Source organism: Anneissia japonica, unplaced genomic scaffold (genome assembly GCF_011630105.1).
Source record: "Anneissia japonica isolate Jap-2015-1 unplaced genomic scaffold, ASM1163010v1 scaffold288039_len1115542_cov189, whole genome shotgun sequence".
Lineage (NCBI taxonomy): Eukaryota > Metazoa > Echinodermata > Crinoidea > Comatulida > Comatulidae > Anneissia > Anneissia japonica.
The window spans coordinates 1,096,768-1,115,918 of NW_022726160.1; the positions used below are offsets into that span (position 1 = coordinate 1,096,768).

Consider the following 19,151-nt stretch of genomic DNA (forward strand, 5'->3'; position numbering starts at 1 on the left):
TTGTTTGCTTCCTTATTTCTATTTACATCATTACAAATAGTGTAATATAACAGGCTGCAGAGGAATATCGGCTCTCTCAGAGGTGGTCTGGTTATTGAAAAGTTGATAATACTGTAAAAGCGCCATTAGCCTTGACACTTTATAATAATAATAACTATTATTAGTATCGTCATCATCAACATCAATCATCACCATGATCATAATCATTCTTTTTTTTGTTTCATTCGCATACAACAGCAAGTAATTTGCCAATTACAGGATGGATGATCCATTGTACACCAAGTCTAATAATGAGGCTTAGGGAGTGAAGTTCATTTTAGTCGTGATAAAATGTCCTCCAGTCACAGGATCCTGAGAATTAGAAGGCAGGCATCTTATCCGACATCCTCTAAGCTATTGCTCCAATTAAAATTATCATCAACATTAATATCATCATTATTATTATTATTTTATTACTTAAAGGAGAAGACGCTCTAAACTAAATTTGTGATTACGTAGCAGGTCTATCGCTCTATCTATGCTTGGCGACAGGCCATTGTAATGCATAGCATTAGGACGATTCAAGACGATTTCTTTTTATTATTACTATACTTTTATTCGTATAAAATAATATCGGCTTTACCTAAATATCTCAAATGATTTATTTTATTAATGGATCTAAATAAAACTTTCCAGAATATTTTGCCATGGTTCAATGAAGATATGAATACTTTTGGTGACGTTCTCAAGTATGGTGTGGATATAATTGAGGACCATTTAATGAATATTAATGACCGGGTGAACTATATAAACGCAAGTTGCGTTTTCTAAAGCGTTTAAATTTTAACTGCATCTAGGTTAAACGCAAAATTACCGTGAAATGTATGATCAACTTTTGCTCTCAATCACTGAATTACCATGATATTACTCAAGGTAGATGAACTAAAATGCGCTGACAGTGTCGGCTCATATAGCGCGTCTCTCTCTATATATATATATATATATAATATAGAAGTTTGCATATCACTCTCACTATTATCACTGCGGCTACAGCTCGAGTCTCACTAAAGTCGCGTTAGTCGTGGAATTGGTATGTATATATATATATATAAATATATATATATATATAAATATATATATATAAATATATATTAATTTCATGATGATATTTCTTTAGTAGTATTTAATATTTTTGTTTTTAGTGTGTTTTCTTACTTGTTTTCAATGAATTTTTTGTTGTTTTTAGCTTCCCCAAAGGAACAAAGGAAGCTCCCGAGAGGCTACTGTTTTTAACTCAGTTCATCCTCATGCTGTCTTTGTCGTCGCCGTTGTCATTACGTTGTCGTTGCCATTGGTCATGTCGTTTGTTTTGTACCACTATAAGTGTAAGGTAAGTATGATTTGTATCAAACCTTGCAGAATGCAAGATGGCAATAAGAAGACGGACCCTATTGTTTTCAGTAAGTGTGTGAATATGCTAGCTACCATGTTAGGCAAGTATGATGGGTTTGAAACTTTTAACAATGGATGATGGTAATAAAGCGACGGAGTCCCTTTGTAAATATGCTAATTGCTAATTTGCATAATTAATACTTCAGTAATCAAGACATTTACACCATTTACCACGATAACTAAAGGTTGGTAAGTTCGATTGGTTTCAAACTTAGCAGAATGCAAGATTGAAATAAGAAGACCGAGCTTATTGTTGTTGGTATATGTGTGAATATGGTAATTGCTCATTTGCATAATTAATATTTCACTAATCAGATAATTTGGGTTAGTTACCATGATAACGAAAGTTTGGTAAGTCTGATTGGTTTTTTTGCGGTGTTTGGGTGTAATGTCCACGATTTTAATTTTCATTCTTTGGTACTTTATTTTTGAATAAGATGCTCCACTTGGCCTCGTTTTGGCTACGATAGTTTAATAATTTGTTATTACCATTACTCATTATCATTAATGAAATAATAGTCAGTCAGAGAGCTTATTTATGCTAATAATATGTATACTAAGCCTAAAGGTGGCGCTTTACTAGACGGCCATCTTGGATTGTACACATACATAACTCTGCATTGCTTCGCCATCTTGTCAGCACTCTTAGTTGTTTAATATCTTTATGGTACCACAGAATATTGTTATGAAAGAAAATCTTCATGAAAAATCCAGATACATTACAATAATACACACACCTGCACATTAAAGAACATAAGATAAAATTTTAAAAACAAAAACTCCTGTGTAAGGCAGTAGACACACGCTCCCGCTGGGAACTTTTTTTTTTTGCGACCCTTAGAAATGTTTTAGCGACCCAAATTTGGGTCGCGACCCATAGGTTGAGGAGCAGGGCTATATAGTACTACTGTATTCTGTTGTAAACGCACACGTTACATTTCGATATGCACTGGCATATGTATCTTATACCTGTTGATCGATTGTGTATCGACATCCTGGAAGCTAGTTACTGTGTGATGGTTTAATGAACATAACATACACCGGTAAAAAATTAGTGTAAAAACATACTAAAACCACTGAATGCAACAACACTAAAGCAGGAAGTAAAATGTAATTCAATCTACAGTAGCAATTTTGTTATGGAATAAACATTCCTAAGCTTTGGCTACAGTATGGAGTGCTATAATCCGACCAATCATAGGGTGGAATGTACATTACTATGGGTTCAACAACATAATTCTGAAACACAATGTATAAAGGTACCAGCTACTTATAATATTATAATTATGGTCTCTAACACTGTCCCAGTTTCTGTCTAACTTTTGGAATAGCTCACAGTTCAAAAATACCTTTACAGCATAAATCGTACATTTCTTCCTTAATTAAAAATAAATAAATATATAAACAACTAAATTCATCGTATTCTCAGTATAGAGTACTACTGTACTGTATTGTGGTGTAAACTCGCAGGTTTTATCTCGATATGCACTGGCGTGTCTATTTTATGTATCTTACACCTATACAGCGTACATCATATTCTTCTTTTAATTAAATAAATAAATCAATTTAAAAATAAATAAATATAGTAAAATATTAAAATTCAAAGTATAGTCAGTATAGAGTACTAATGTATTGTGGTGTAAACCCACAGGTTTTACTTGATATGCACTGGCATGTCTACTTTGTATCTTTACCACAGCATACATCGTAGTTCTTCGTTAATTTAAAAAATAATAAAAATACTAATAATAATAATAAAATATTAAATAATTTTTTTTAAATCCATCGTATACTCAGTACAGAGCACTATTGTAGTGTAAACTCATAACTTACATCTCGATTTAACACTGCCATGTCTACTTTAAGTATTGTATAGTTCTTACTTAATTGAAATAAATAATAAATAAATAAAATAAAATAAATTCATCGTAAACCCACATGTTCCATCACGATATGCATAGGCATGTCTACTTTACACAGCATACATCGTATAGTCCTTTCCAAGGATCCTGAGTAATAATTCGACTCTTGACATTGTACTTTCCTCACTTAAAATAATTTAATATCCTATTAGAATTCCCGAGGGATTAAGGTAAGAGAAATAAAAACAACATTAGAACTCACAAGTTCGTGGAGCTCCATGACCTACTAGATATTACGCAAATCAAAAACTCTGACACTGTCATTTCGTGGAGCCCTAGAATTGGTTCCTAAGCCTAAAGGTACGTAACCTAGTGAGCACAATTGGCACCATATACCCGAATAACATACAAGACACCTTTTTGTACACCAGGGACGCTTGCACGAACATATCAAAAAGCCAATGCGCTCTCACTTATGTACATGGTCCTTTTATGATAACCAGTTCCGTCTTGCCAGGAAGCCGCCTGTATAAATTACGGACAGGCATCAGCTCGGCTAAAACACCCCTCCCCTCATTTACTAATCGTGTCCCTGTCGTCTCGTTCTCGCCAATAAATAATTTTCGTGTCCCACTCGGTTATTGCATCACCTATCATGACAGAACAGCCCAAATGTCAGTATCGTCACTCATGCTTCTAGTGCATGGGAAATCAGCCCATCCGCAAATGCAACAGACTTCCGTTTCCCTGCAACATCACACGACGAAACCCCACCTACAAAGCTAACTGCAAAACTCAAAAGCCTCGCCCTCAATCTGAACCAGGGAAATTTTGTGTAATTCACAATCTTTCCTACCCATAATATGTCATCGACTCAACCACAACATTTCAGAGTTTTCTAAAACGTTTATTTACGACAAAATACGAACCGCAATAGGCTTTTAATTCGGAAATACATAGACAAGAAGGATATCAGTGATGCATATAGACTCATCCCTTTACATCCCACTCAACATCACTTTGCAGGTTTTACATGGAAAGGACAATACGATATGATAAAGTTCTTCCTCCTGCCCAAAATTGTTGTAATATGTTTTCTGATGGCCTGTACATTCTTTCAGAAAAGTTAAATAATCCGAACAATGTCTAGATACTTTCATAAATATTGGACTACCAGGGCCTACACTTCTATTCGGATGCATCCAAAACTGCATGTGGCGCCGGTTACCGAAATGTTTGGATACAAGGCCGCTGGCTCGTAGCTTGGACCACCCTTGACATTATGGTCGTCGAAATTTTCTCAATATGTATCATGCTTTCGACTTTTGCAAGCCAACTAGCCAACACCCATGTAGTTTTCCATAACCTTGACGATGTATAATAATACTTAATAAAAAAAATCTTCATCGAATGGAAAATCCTGGTTGGTGGGTGTCCGATCCGTCGTCTCTCTACTGTTACTCAACAACATACGTGACTGCCAGACATATTTCTAGTAAGCAAAATAGAATTTGTGACGCTCTTTCACGTTTTCAGGAAACAGAAGCACTGTTATAAAGGAGCAAGGAATAAACCAAAACCAGAAAATAGGGCAACTAAACAACTTCAGGTAAATAAACGATAGCTAATTTGGATCTTATCAGTAGGAACTGCTACCATCTATAAAAGCAAATGGATCCACTGTCCTCAACTTGTCTCTTGAACATCACTGCCAGCTATTACGGATACTATTGCTCTACAGAGCCCTGTTCACTGTTATATGCATCAGAGCCGTAGCCACGAGAATTGAAGTGGTGAGGTTGCAAGCAAAGCTATCACTAAGGCTGGGGTCCTGGGGGCCACCAAGGGTCCCCGGCCGGTGTTCAGGGGCCGGAGGCCCCGGGAAAAAGTGCTATTTTTGCATTGTAAAGACCGATTTTAATGATGTTCTGCAGTAGTATTGTAATACAATAGTTTAGAAATGTTCTTTTTTTTTTATAAAAATATATTTTAAACTACCATCAGGGCTATGGTGAAGCAAAACAATAAAAATACTTTGAATTTAAACCAGGCAGGTTCATTCTAGAGGGATTGTTGCTCATAGCATCGTTGTTATTTTCGTAGTTTGCCTTTTGATATTGACAAAAATATGAACTACCTATGAACGAAAAATAATATTGCTAATACCATCGTACACTTTCAATCAATACACGTATTTAACAGATATTTATTTACAGAAAATAATGTTGCATACTAAAATATATATAGAGATGAAGGCATATGGTTGTTTCTTGTCAGTTGAAATTTTCTTTCTCTATGGTTGAAGCAATTTAGTGAAGAGATGAATAAGTCCTAGGCAAGTGTATAAGGGAATATTTATCCTGAATTTCTGCAAAAGCTCACTGTGGGTAGTTTGACCTATTTGATTTGGATAAAAGCAAACCCTGACACTTGGTTTAAACTAAAGAAGAATGCCTCCTAGTTTCTTAATCAATTATTATAAATCTAATAAGAAGAAACTAATGTAAATTATCATTAACCGTTCACCACAGGTACCTGATTGATGTCAAGAGGGAATAGGTTGAGTCTAAACAAACAGGTGAAATTTAGCCTTTTTTCCTATTCAGAACCTAATCAATTAACTTGTGGTCTGACAAAAAGTGGTCAGGTTGAAAGCTGACCAACCGTACCGGTGGCTGCACGACCCTGTTCATTCCTAGAGCAATAAGGAAACAGTAGTTACCAAGTCTACTCAACATACACTTATGCTCTCGGACGACAACGGATACGCAGTTAAGATGCAAACAAACTTTCAGTCACTGAAACATTATATGCGCACACCGCCTCCATTTGCAATACACCTGGAAGCCCAATATACCTAGCAAGAGCGCCAAACTAATACGTCCATACGACCCTGGAATCCAGGACACTTATTTCTGCTTCAAAATGCTCAGTTTTAAATCAGGCAGCTCATCACGCCAACCTGGACTCAAAGCGGCTCAACACCCACATTTTCAGAGTAGGACGTGCCACTAACTTGCATAAACTTGAACGATACATCACACAGTATCATATAATCTTGTCTAATAGAGCATTGTGAACATTGTGTTGGCTCGTCGGTATCTTGAACGCATGACGGGAGCTTAAGTTGCATGATTCTTAACTAGTTGTTTAACGTGTGACTGTGGTTCCTACTTTGTACGGGTGCCAGTCAAAGTCAGCACATATTGCTCCAGCGCTTTTTTCTAATGATGCATACATCACTAAGACAACTTTTCACTTCACTTGATGCTAATATCTTTCATTGTTTTTGTCGTGATGAAGGTTCAGCAAATTGATGATGTCATGAAGGTTCAGCAAATTGCTGCCTCAAGTTGCTTGTAAACTCCGGAGTTTTACGATTACGGTGAAGGTTCAGAATATAGCTTCCTCAATTTGCTTGTAAACTCTGAAAAAATCACAATGAAGGGCCAGCGTAGAACTGCCTTGCTACTTACTATTTAAGACAAAACGTAGACTGGAAGTCAGCACATGTTGATCAATTGGTGGTTTCTAATGATACATACATTATATGCTGCTCCATGTTTTCCATATCATTTATTTGTCTACTTTTGTTGTTAGCTTACTCTGGATGACACTTATTATTACAGTATCTATTTCAAAACATATACTTCATCTTGCACATACATAATTATGATAACGAATGTAGCTGGCCTTTCCGAATAAGGCCCATATTGATATTTAATAGATACCCTTTTTAGTGTTTTCTTACCGTGTATTGCGCTCCATTCGCACATTGTGCTAGAGGTTAAATTGCTTTGTTTGTGTTTACGTTTACTGTCTGACCTTATGCTTTACTTCAATAGGACTCTTAAGAATGGTGGTTGTCAGCACATTATGCTGCTCCATGTTTAATATTTTTTTTTTTTGCATTTGCCATTTCTCTTTAGGTTTGTTCTGAAATGTCCTGTCATTGGCAACACATGCACTTAATTGGGCTGTAGTGTTGCTCCTCCGTGCCAACCTGTTTGGCCTTTTTAGAGCATCCCAATGTGTTTCTTGTTTCTGGTCTTTTTACGTTCACGTTTGCAAGATCGACTGGCCAAAATATTTACAAACACTCACTTTTGATATTTTTCATTTACTGTTAAACGGGCGCACGCGTGTACACCACCAATACCCTTATCATTTCCGAAAGTGTACTACGTTCTTAAACGTGCAATTATACCATTTTGCAATTAGGGCCAACAAACAAAGGGTTTACAAACTAAAGACTTCCAAACACCAGCATTCTAAATTCGTATTCTTTTCCAAATTCAACATATCTCTCATTTTAAAATTTGAGTTTACAAACATCACAATAGTTCCAAATTTATTTTGATTTTAATTTTCACGTACAATCCGATTTAAGTCATAATTGTTTGAAGAAATGCATTATTATACCTACCTGAAATCCCACCGAAACACATATATGACTGTACACACAACGGCGACGAAAGTGACTGAGCAACATGCTGCAATGATAACAATTGTCGTAACACCATAACATTGCATATGATCTGTATCTAAACCAAATAGAGTTGTTCCATTCTTGTTTTCACACGTAAGCTGATCGGGATCTACCAGTGTTGCGTTGGTCTGTTTTATCCAGTGACAAAACCATACAAGGTTACAATCACAAATCAAAGGGTTATACCCAAATCCAAGTAAAGATAACTTGGTCAAATTCTGAATTCCAACCTGTTGGCCTATTGTCGTTAGTTGATTGTTTTCTGCAAAAAAGCCACTTATTTTTCTTGAGCCCAAAAACATATCGTCGTTTAGATGATTTATATTATTGTGTGATAAATCGACAATATTTAGAAAGCGCAATTCCCTAAATGTATCTTTAGGAATCTTTGCTATCTGGTTTCCAGACAAATATACTTTATTTAAATTAACACAATTCTTAAATATACCCCTTTGGAGAGTTTTGACTGAAGAATACCTAATGTAAAGAATTTCCAAACCCACCAATTTCTGAAACCAAGCTCTTGCTAAATGTGAAAGAGCACGGTTATAGTTGAGGTTTAATATTGTTAGCTTAGTAAGGTTATCAAAAGAATGATCATCTATATTATTATATTGTAGTTGATTATCATTCAAATACAATGATACCATTCCATGAAAATTGCTCGTATCATTAGATGCAATAGTAGTGATATGATTCTGTCCTAGGCGCAAAACTCCAACATCAACCGGTATATTTTCTGAAGGGATGCGTTCAAGATTGGCTCGTTTACACTTTACATAATGAACCATGTATATGCCTAATTTATCCGGACAGTAGTGGCAAGTACACCCTTTGGGGCATATTGTTGTATTCAGTGCTTGAGTTCCGTTGATTTGATGCGGGTTATACGTGGTACAATTATGCGGAGTACTCACTGATGCAACGTTTGCTAGAAACACCAACGTAGAATACAAACAGAAATTGCTGTTCATGTTAAAAGGTTGCTCGCCAGTCTTCTTATTTTTAAGAAAATGCTGTTAATATCCTATGTAATGTAAAGTAAGATGAAGTAGACACTCTTCGAGTTTCGAATAGGATGCCACTGCATTTGAAATACTGTTAGTGTGACCTTAGTGTAAGTTCAAGTGTGTATTTCCGGCATTCCAAATAACACATATTGTGATGTGATAAATACTTCAGTGCACCCTTTTTTTTTTGCAGGATATAATTATTTCCTCATTACTTATATCAGCAGAATATTTTAAAATTGCGGATTAGTAGGTCTACAGGCCTACCATTACTAACATTGAATATGGCCATATAATTGTTAAACTACCGTATGTAAATGAGTGCTAAGAAGAGTCCACATTCGACGGCAGATTACCTACCTTACAATTACATATTTGAATATAATAACTTGATACTTAGAGCCTATGAGATGATACAATTATAATGTGATTAGGCAAATTTATTTTATTAACTGTACATACCTAAGAAAAAATATAATCGTTCTCTGCAACAGGCTTTTTCCTAATTTCCTTAAGGCTAACGAGGTAAACGAAAGAAATATTCGAAGGCTTGGATGTAGAAAATCGAAGTCACTTTATTCGAGCTAAAAGCATATGGGAAAACCCAGAAACAGCAAGCGGAATAATGCAATGAATAATATAAATTATTGGGGTTTTTTTTTGTGTCTTGAATTATTTTAAAGACATATTTTACAGTGATTTTGAATGAAAAACTCTTAATTTATTTAAATTATACATCAGATTCAAAACGGCGGCGGAACGCTTTTGAAAGTGGGGGGTGGGGGTGGCATTTCATAAGGTCCAGTATGGGTACATCCCAGGTAGGGGCTACGGATATTTGACGAAGTTTGGTGAATTTCGTTAGTATTTTAGGCATCAAGGTAATGTAATATCACTTCATAATTGTTGTAATTTCCAGTGGCGGATCCAGGAATCGAAATAGAGCGGGTCCAGCGGGGAGGAGGATACTTTCACAGATTGAGGATATATATTACCCAACCATGATGGGGCTGTGGTAGGAACCTTTGTGATTATGGCACCTCTAGAATGCCGGTAATTGCACTCAGACTTTAAAATTTTAATATAATTTTCTCCATATTTTCCCCCACCAAACTTTAATCGGCCACTGATTTCCGAACAAAGTTGAAGTCGAGATTGCTTCCACGATCTCAATGAATTATTTGTCATGAGGGGTATCCTTTATATGGGTATTCCCTGGCGAAACCTTCACTTATCCCCCGATGGATAAAAATTACCCTTCTATAGAAGTCAGGAAATGATACTCCAACTGTGGCTGGTCCAGGAAGTCGAAATAGAGGGGACCCAGGGAGAGTTTGGCGCCAATGGAATGCCTACCCACCTCAGCCCCACGACGGTTGGGGCTGAGGTAAGAAAAAAAAATATGATTATGGCACCTCTAGATGGCCGGAAATGGCACTCATAGATTAAAAGTTGAATACAATTTTGTCTTGTTTTCTCCATTTTTATTTATTTTGAAAAAAATTAGGGGGTGGGGGTGGGGCGTGCTGACTGGGCTCCCCCTTGAATCCACCACTGTTTAATATAACACTTGACATAGCCTATCATTTTGTTTCACAAATGACTAATTCCTAATGTCAAGCTAAAGATTTTTTTAATCGATAGATTTTTTTTTGGTTAATTTAATACAGTTTTTACAACATAGAACACATTTACTACAGTGTATTGTAAATTCGGTATACTTTGAGAGAACTTTATTTTTTTTAAATTGCCTAATTAAGTATCTTATTGTTTTCGTTAAATTAGATGAAGATGTGGTCATATTATGCTAGTTTGGAGGTTTAATGTAAACCAATCAGCTACACTTACATCTTTATGATTAGCATAAAGAAAACTAGAGCGTCGCTCCATAAAGAGTGCCTACCTCCACCCTATGCCTAAATACAGAATTCACGCAAGGCAGGCGATATATTCAACTTTTTTTACTTCATGCTCGAGGGCAAGAAAACTTTACAGACGCGGGTATACAGACGTCAATCAACATTTGGTTGCTCAACTCAAAAAGGGAATTTTTAATGTTCGTTAGGCCTATATCTGTCTCTTATACACATCTAGATGTGTATAAGAGACAGCTCTTTAGGTTTTCATCGACGACTGCTTCAGCCAATCTGCTTTTTAGAGAGCTTTCCCTGCATGCACTATAGGCACCATCAAGAGAAACAATATTGTCATAGAGACTCACCAGTTCCAGTGAACAACTTAATAGGTCCTGCTGAGGCATCTGCTTGTATGAAAAGAACCTTTGCTGGAGCTGTGGTAGGGTGTTGCCATCTCCAAACACTCTCAGCAAAACTGCGAGAATCTTCTCTGCATCTTCACCAACTTCCTTGCCTCGCCCGTTAATTTCTTTTCGAGCATATCCGGCTAAGTTTTCTTTCACAAATGCTGCCGCTGCTTTTGGTGTCAATAGCCTCAGTTCAAGTTGTGCCCTCACGTCAGCCACCCAGTCATCAGGGGTCTCGCCAGCTATACTTAAGCGTGGCGGGACCTCGACGAAATAACCGCCACGCTTGGGGAAAATAAGCAAAGATTGTACCACGCTTACAATGTTAGCGCCACGCTCAAAAAATATGCACTAATTATATTTTATTCAGAATGTTACAACAATAAATACAGAAGTGTCAAACTACAGACAGTTCCACAATGTTCCCATGGGGAAGAGTACTTGTTCAATCGGATATCATCGTGAGGCACTACCTTCAATGCAAGCCCAAGTAGGTACCTGTGAACTGAACTCAGTAAGGTCCCTGGTCGGCTAGTGGATAGGGCTCGTTCAGTACCATACATGCGTGACGATTGCTATATTCAGAGAAGTGTCCGTTTTCTTTTTATTTTTATGAGCGGTGATTGATAAAACAACATTTATTAATTGAAATTACATTAATTTATTATGAAACACGTTTTTATACTGAATTTCTGTTGTATTTCAAAAAAATGTTAATGCTAAACCATTGCCTTCCCAGTAAAAGTTTTACTGACTGACAAATAACGGTTAATCGTTATAGACGAAATTTTACCGCGATTAAAAAATGGATGATTCTAAATAGGCCTTACTTGTTTATCCACGTGGTGTTATCTTCAAGCAATGCTCAATTATGGTTGCGCGCCACGCTTGACCTCAAGATACCGTATACTCGCGTACGACGACCCCCGAGTTTGAGAAGATGTTTGGACAATTTTTGTATGTCGGGAGTATATGACCCCCTGCTTCATCGTCTGAATTCCTATTTGTTCTGCTTTTTATGGTCTTGATATTGCATCTGCCTATAAACGGAGCCAAATGCAAGACCAATCTTCCTACAAAATACGTACCATTTATGAGTTTTAAACATCAGCATCTTATTTCTCCGTATTTAAAATTGCGTAAATTTAAACTTTAGTAGCTTTATTCAGTAGTAAATAAATATATAATATACAATCTAAAATTGTTTATGTCATGCGTCGTACATATAAGGCGACCCCTGTTTTTCGATCGTATTTTTCTATTTTAAACCTCGTCTTATACGCGAGTATGGTAGCTGTATTGAACGAAGACACACAGTTCGACGATCATAAGTTATAACTAATACTTCAAATTAAAGCGTATTTTGCTTTTATTATGATAAGCTATTTTCTTTATCTAAATTTTAATAGTCAACGAATTATACAATCTGATTCGGAGAACATAGCGTTAAACTCTAGAGAGAACCCGTAGGCATAGATAGCACCGTCTAGAAAATTGTGAGTAACCAGCCGTGCGCGAGTATAACCAAAAGATAATCGGTACAGGCTAGTCTGACTTTAACTTTAGGCCAGCACGTAACATTGACTACCGTAATTTCACAGTACCCTCAAGGATACGATCATTATTTTGGAGTTATTTGTAATATTGAAGCATTTCAGCATAGTCCCGATCTTAGCTTTTGATAGCTAAATATGATAATTAACACCCGTGGCAGGCTAGGTTGTTGGGTCAGTTCTCTCTACTAAAATGAAAACTATCGTCGGATTTTGGTAAAAATGGAAGTTTGTTTTACAAACTTATTTTTTGGGACCAGTAGGTTCTAATCAGTCGAGCACAGTGTGAACGCGAGTGGTTTGCTTTTATGATGCGGGCATGCATTCATTGTTCGAATTGGTAGTTAGCGGCGTTTGGTTTTAGTAAAACGCATCGCATTCTTCCACAATCGTTGTTTCAGGTAATAATGTTCTTTAAAAAAAAAATAAATAAAAGCTTACCCACCCACCCTCCCCATAGTTAGTTATGTGTCACGAAGGCAGTTTTTTGGTCGCCAACCTTGCATTATAACACCCTTGTTCCGATTTTTGGTGTTATATATTATGCGCGGTGTTACATTTTATAGTAGCACTGCCCATCCGGCCACTTCTGTGTGCCCATTATTGCCAAACAATTTTTGACCATATGAACACAAAACCGTTTTGACCATATGAACACAAAAAATATCATTTATGATTTAAGGACGAGGAAGTGAGAAAAGAAAATGGTATCCCATTGACTGGTTGCTTTGTCCATTGCATCATTACCCAGATTGTTCACTGGATCATGGCCCTATGTTCTCTCCTAAAACATATTGGAGTGATTTTTTAGAAGAGCACCTGTTCCTGCGAATTACCGTACATACGTGATAGAATGTAGTCGGAATACATCAGTACTATGTTGGCTCCGATTATTTTAAAAAATTTTTTACACAACTAATAATTACCACTTTAAATTATTATAATTAGTATTTAACACAACAGCAAACATGCACTCGACAATGATTACAAAATTATAACATCTAACTTTATAGCTCCTGACTACACACACTCGACCTGCTCGATCTTTATCCACATCAACACTTAGCGTACGCATCTTTGTATATATATAACGGACTCCATCTTGGTATTAGTTTTCATAAAATTTTTCTGTTTCTTCATAATTTAAGTGTACATTATATTGTTTGCATTAATAAATTAAATTAAATGTATGGAGTAAATGAAATTTAAATTGTGAAACACGGGCCATACCGCGTCGTATCCGACACCATAAGTAGTAAGGTACCAAAAATGTATCCACCCTTTAAAATGGTGTGCACCACCCTTTAATGTTCTTAACTTCTCAAATATAAAAACACATACACAATAACACCCACACACACCCACACACACGCTATGATCCACTATGCCCAGAAAGCCAGACCTGTTTCGAACGTCAGAAAATTTGTCCCAAGCCGCAGACGACCAACGAGCAGGTCTCTCTGAAGTCGATCAAACTACGCCTTGGAGAGACCACCGTCCCAAATAGGTGTGGCATATTCGAATATGATTTGTTTGTGAGCAATTATTTTACTTGAATTTAAAGAATTTCCAAAAATCACAGTGATTGAGTGACAAGTCAATAGAAACCATTTGGGCATTAGTATACATTATTGAATGGTATTGAATTTGACAAGCATCACCATAGTTTCATATACTTTATAATATACTAAGTATACCTGATATCCCACCGGAAAACATAAAGTAATGTACCAAGAACGGTTAGGCAACCTGCTGAGCAAAATGTGGCAATGAGGACAGGTTTTGTAAAGTCATGCTCAATGCATATCAACGAATCTGCATCAAAGTTAACTAGACTTGTACCATTCGTGTTTCTACACTTAGTTTTATCGAGTTCTATCAATGTTGCATTGGTTTGGTTTATCCAGTGACGAAACCATACCAAGTTACAATCACAGACAAGCGGGTTTTGCCAAACTCCGATCTGAATTAACTTGGTCAAATTCTGTAGACCCATATTTCGACTTATTGTTGTTACCTTATTATAATGTAGAAAGAAATAATTTATCTCTGGTGAACCACGAAATACTTCATCCTGTATAGCATTTATACTGCTATGTGAAACATCAACAATTCTTAGAACAGGTTGGTTTCGGAATAAATCAGGAGGCAGAGACACTAAATTGTTTCCCGTCAAATATATCCTAGTTAAATTACCGCAATGTTTGAATACTCCACGTTGTAGAGTTTTGACGGCTGAATATCTAATGTTTAGAATTTCCAACGCCACTAATTTCTGAAACCAAACGATTGGTATGTGATTAATTGCATAATTGTTATCCAAGTTCAACTTGTTCAATTTAGTGAGACAATCAAAAAAATGGTCCCCTATATTACTATCCTGTAGATCATTAAAAGACAAATCTAAAAATTTTAGTTCTTTAAAGTTGATCATTTCACCAGACGACAGTTTGCTGATGGAATTTTTAAAAAGGTCTAACTGCTGAACATCAACTGGTATATCTTCTGGGATGCGTTTAAATGCTTTCTGTCTACAAATAACCTTTTTAACGTTCCATTTTGTTGTGACTGGTCCTTTTTGGTTGCTAGTACGCTGACAATAGTAACAATGACATTGTTTTGGGTATATCGTAGTATTCGGTGTCTGTGTGCCGTTTATCTTGAACGGGTTGTACGGCCGACACTTTCCTGACATGCAGCCGGGTGCCACTATCAATACTAGTACAGCATATAACATAACCTTTGCAAAACTTGTCATAATAACGTAATATTTAAGTACATGTTAAATGCCAATCGAAAAATCTACTATCTTTTTCCAATTTTACAGTATGACACAAAATAAATCACATTAAATATGATTTTATTTTGATCTTATTACCAATTAATTCATTCCGATCTTTTTGCGTCAAATCGAAAAACCAAATCCATCAAATGATAAGTTCAGTGTAAAAACATGGACTGAAGTATTTCTTACCATAGTTTTAAACACACAGATATTGGCAGGTGAATCGTGGGAATAGGTTAGAAATAATAATTTTGATGCTCAATCCGTTGTAGTAGTGTAATATAAACTAGTCCTTAGAACCACGTCGCCATTTTTGGGATTCATAAACAATATACTGTAATACATATGAAAAATATGAAATGTAGAGGTTTCAAAGGCTTATTTGTACTAATGTGTAGAAAATACATAGGCCTATATACTGTATTTTTTTCTCCCCGACTAAGTGTAGATTTTCTCCCCGACATAGGGAGCTCTCCCCACCTTTCCCCTCCCCCCGCTTGTGCCACCACCGGGTGTTCAGAAAAATGTAGACTCAGGAATTCCCCCATCCACTCTACCTTTCAAAAAAGAGCTTTCCAATTATATGATGGACTTTTTGATGTCATGAGTCCTTTCATCATTCACTAAATTATTCCTGCATTCTCACTCCCGAGAATGCAGGAAAGTGCATTCCCAGCTAGAACACGTCCATCTGTTGACAATATAAATGAAATTACAGTAGTAGCCCTATTATAGGTGGACACCTTCGGGACCAAAATGGTTTCCTCTTAAAGGCCCTTTCACATCTGTTCAGGTTCCAGTTCAGGTTCCAGCTCCGGTACTGGTTAAGAAATCGGACTTCTATTCTTACAATGCTGAAGACGTATTCTATTCACATCTGCTCCGATTCGGCATCCGGTGGCCGGGCCCGGCATCCGGCAACCGGAACGAGTCGGTCCTGGAGCGATTTTTTTTAAAACCGGATTCGAAACCTGAATACTTCTGACCAATCAGAAGTCTTGCTGCTCTCTCTGAAAAAATGATACACTAGGCCTAGGCCTAGAGGCAATTCTAGTGCAAATTGAGCTCGCTCCTATATTATACAATAAAGGCTCCATAGAATATAAGAACGACGTCAAAAAGGCACAAGTATATGCCGAAATTGGTGCCAGGTTTGGCGTCCAGGTAAGTTTCTCAGTCATAGCAATAACATAGGCCTAGCCCCTAGCCTAGACAAGGCATAAGGCCGCCGGCTAGGCCTAGGTACGTTACAAAGCGTGACGTCACACTTGATTGTTTTGGTTAGACGTTCGCGGCGACCTTGAACTTCCGGTTCACGGTGTTGGGTTTTAAAAAAATCGTGAAAATTACGTTTCTGATTAAACATCGATTATGTCATGCATTTTTAGGCAGACAAAAGGTTAAAGAACAGTCACGCATTTGTTTTGTGTTCATTCATTGTTTATTTCCGCTGCAGTTGACGTCTGAAGTTACTACTCGAATAAAATCAACTTTTGCTGTCAAAAAGGTACATGGTTTTTCTAATTATTATAACAGTAATTTAGAGAAATAAGTAATTAACATTTTGACCAAATATGAAAGAATTCTGACCACAACCAAGTGGTTTTTGTAAGCTGGAAAGTCTGCTATGATTTACGATCGCTTGGGTAAAATGGCGTCTAATGTCAAAATGATCGCGACGTCTGTATAGGGTACTATAATGCTAGGTAGACCTAGGCCTAGAGTCTGGGCTAGACCGCGATGTATAATATTCATTTTTGTGGTCAGAAAGTTACATGGTAATTCTAATTATTATAACAGTAATTTACAAAGATAAGTAATTAACATTTTGACCAAATATAAAAGAATTCTGACCACAGCCAAGTGGTTTTTGTAAGCAGTAAAATCTGCTATAATTTACGATCGCTTGTGTAAAATGGCGTCTAATGATCGCGACGTCATGTATACCATAATTCTAGGTAAGCCTAGACCGTGATAGAATTTCAGCCTCTAAAAGGACAAATATCGTTAAATATGTTACTTGAATTGATAATTTATGTTTAGTAGATACATAGGAATTAATTTTTTTTTTAAATATTTAATTGATTTTAGTGATGTTAGAAGATTATAAGTTCAATAAAATTATTGGTAAATGATGTGTTAGCTGTTAGTTACGATCACATGACTGGTATCTAGTGATTTGATTGGGCATTGTTAGGATTGCCTAAATTCTTAGAATAGATGTGTATAAGAGACAGAGCCTAGGCTAGGTTTTCAATGTTCTATATTATTCTGTTGCTTCTTGTTTCTATGCTTTTATTATAAAATTAAATGTAACTGTCTTTTTTTCTAGAATATTTTATGAACTGATCCTTCTGGCAAAATACCACTTTGCCAATTATTATAAAGATTGTCATTTTGGTAAGTGATCTACATACAGTTATTTTTATATGAAAAAAAAATATATAGATTAGGTCCCGTAAAAAAAAAATATTACGTTATCACCCCCCCCCCCCCCCCCAACCAATCACTTGGGGAAATCCGGAGGAGGGGGGGTAGGGTTAGCAAAAGAAAAATAAAACTACAATAAACTAATATTGTTTTTTTTATTATGGGTCCTTATTATGCATTTAATAATCAACAATTCTTATAATATTACAGTATTTTAAAATACCATTATTATTGTTGTTGTTGTTGCTGTTATTTCTATTATTATTATTTATACTTTGATTTTATTAATTATCTAATTAATTATATTTTCATTTTTTTTCTTGGTAGATTTTCTTATAATGCCGCCAAAGAAGCGTACTGTAAGCTTATGCCCCCAGCACCAACAGGCAAATGTCGACTTTTGCTTGAAGAACGGTATAAAGAGATTCCTGTTGATGCTGAAGACTTGCTGAATGGTCATGTGGTTTTAAAATTCATGCAGGAGTCAGTGTATAAGAGACAGATGCTGAATGTGTCCCGCACGCAACTCCCTGAATACTTGTAAATAGAACAATTAAAAAGTACACTCATATGAACAGAGAGAAGGAAGTTTCTATGTTAATAGCTAATTGTGATGAGAAGTACAAGCATGAGAAAAAACAACAAGAACCGGGAACTTCAGCAAAACAGGCAGTTAGACGAAAGTTGACCCAAACAACTTCTCTGGTTACTGTAACACCATCTACATCTGTAACAGGCTCACCAAGTACAGTGCAAACAGTGGTTAGCCAAGTGCAGTATGATAAGTTACTAAGAGAAAATGAAGAGCTAAGGAAGAAGTTAAAAGAGAATAATGATAAATTACTGGAGCAGGAGAATTGTATTTTACAGTTAAAGGAACAGTTAAAGGAGGCTGTTGAAGAACAGAGCAATGACTGGAATTGCAAGAAAGATGGGACTACTACGCTTAACAACAAGAAAAATCATAACAGTAAATAATTTGACTTAAAGCTACAGTACTTAAGCTAAGAATCATTTCATAAAAAGCTTGTGCATTATCGGCATAGATATGCAGGACTGGGCTCCACCCACCGGTGTCGAAAGCAACGTCGCTGTCACACCCGGGTGCACGCAGGCACTCCGTTAGGCAGTATGCTGGGCTCCGGTAGCTTCCACCTCAGGATAAGCCCTCGGCTCTACTACCGTGCACTGCAAAAGACAACGACGTCGTATATTGCTTGTGACTTGTGAGTTTTATGCACATCTTTAATCTCCTATATTAATACGGGATTCAAGTTGGCGGCATGTGAGGGCAATTAGTACTCTCATGCTTACATTGTTCCCTACAC

At 36.5% G+C, this 19,151-nt stretch overlaps 3 protein-coding genes and 1 long non-coding RNA gene across 4 annotated transcripts in view; 1 reads left to right on the top strand and 3 right to left on the bottom strand.

The window, feature by feature from the left end:
* LOC117113061 (toll-like receptor 2) overlaps positions 1 to 8,775 on the bottom strand; it is a 12,772-nt gene extending 3,997 nt beyond the window's left edge. The window contains exon 1 of the mRNA XM_033256290.1: positions 7,720 to 8,775. Within this exon, the coding sequence (XP_033112181.1) occupies positions 7,720 to 8,756 (1,037 nt within the window). The 5' untranslated portion in view covers positions 8,757 to 8,775. The remainder of the gene's footprint in view (positions 1 to 7,719) is intronic.
* A 373-nt stretch (positions 8,776 to 9,148) lies between these two features.
* On the bottom strand, positions 9,149 to 13,683 carry LOC117113037. The gene is made up of 3 exons (XM_033256260.1): positions 13,615 to 13,683; positions 10,902 to 11,340; positions 9,149 to 9,195 (listed from the first exon to the last, which is right to left on the bottom strand). Exons 1-3 carry the CDS (start codon positions 13,681 to 13,683, stop codon positions 9,149 to 9,151), a joined length of 555 nt encoding a protein of 184 aa, XP_033112151.1.
* Positions 13,684 to 14,295: 612 nt separating this feature from the next.
* LOC117113038 (slit homolog 1 protein-like) lies at positions 14,296 to 15,366 on the bottom strand. The gene has a single exon (XM_033256261.1). It carries the CDS (start codon positions 15,364 to 15,366, stop codon positions 14,296 to 14,298), a length of 1,071 nt encoding a protein of 356 aa, XP_033112152.1.
* A 1,301-nt stretch (positions 15,367 to 16,667) lies between these two features.
* LOC117113013 lies at positions 16,668 to 18,304 on the top strand. Its single transcript, XR_004446134.1, has 3 exons — positions 16,668 to 16,900; positions 17,726 to 17,793; positions 18,151 to 18,304. It is a non-coding gene; the product is annotated as an uncharacterized LOC117113013 (long non-coding RNA).
* The last annotated feature ends 847 nt before the right edge of the window (positions 18,305 to 19,151 follow it).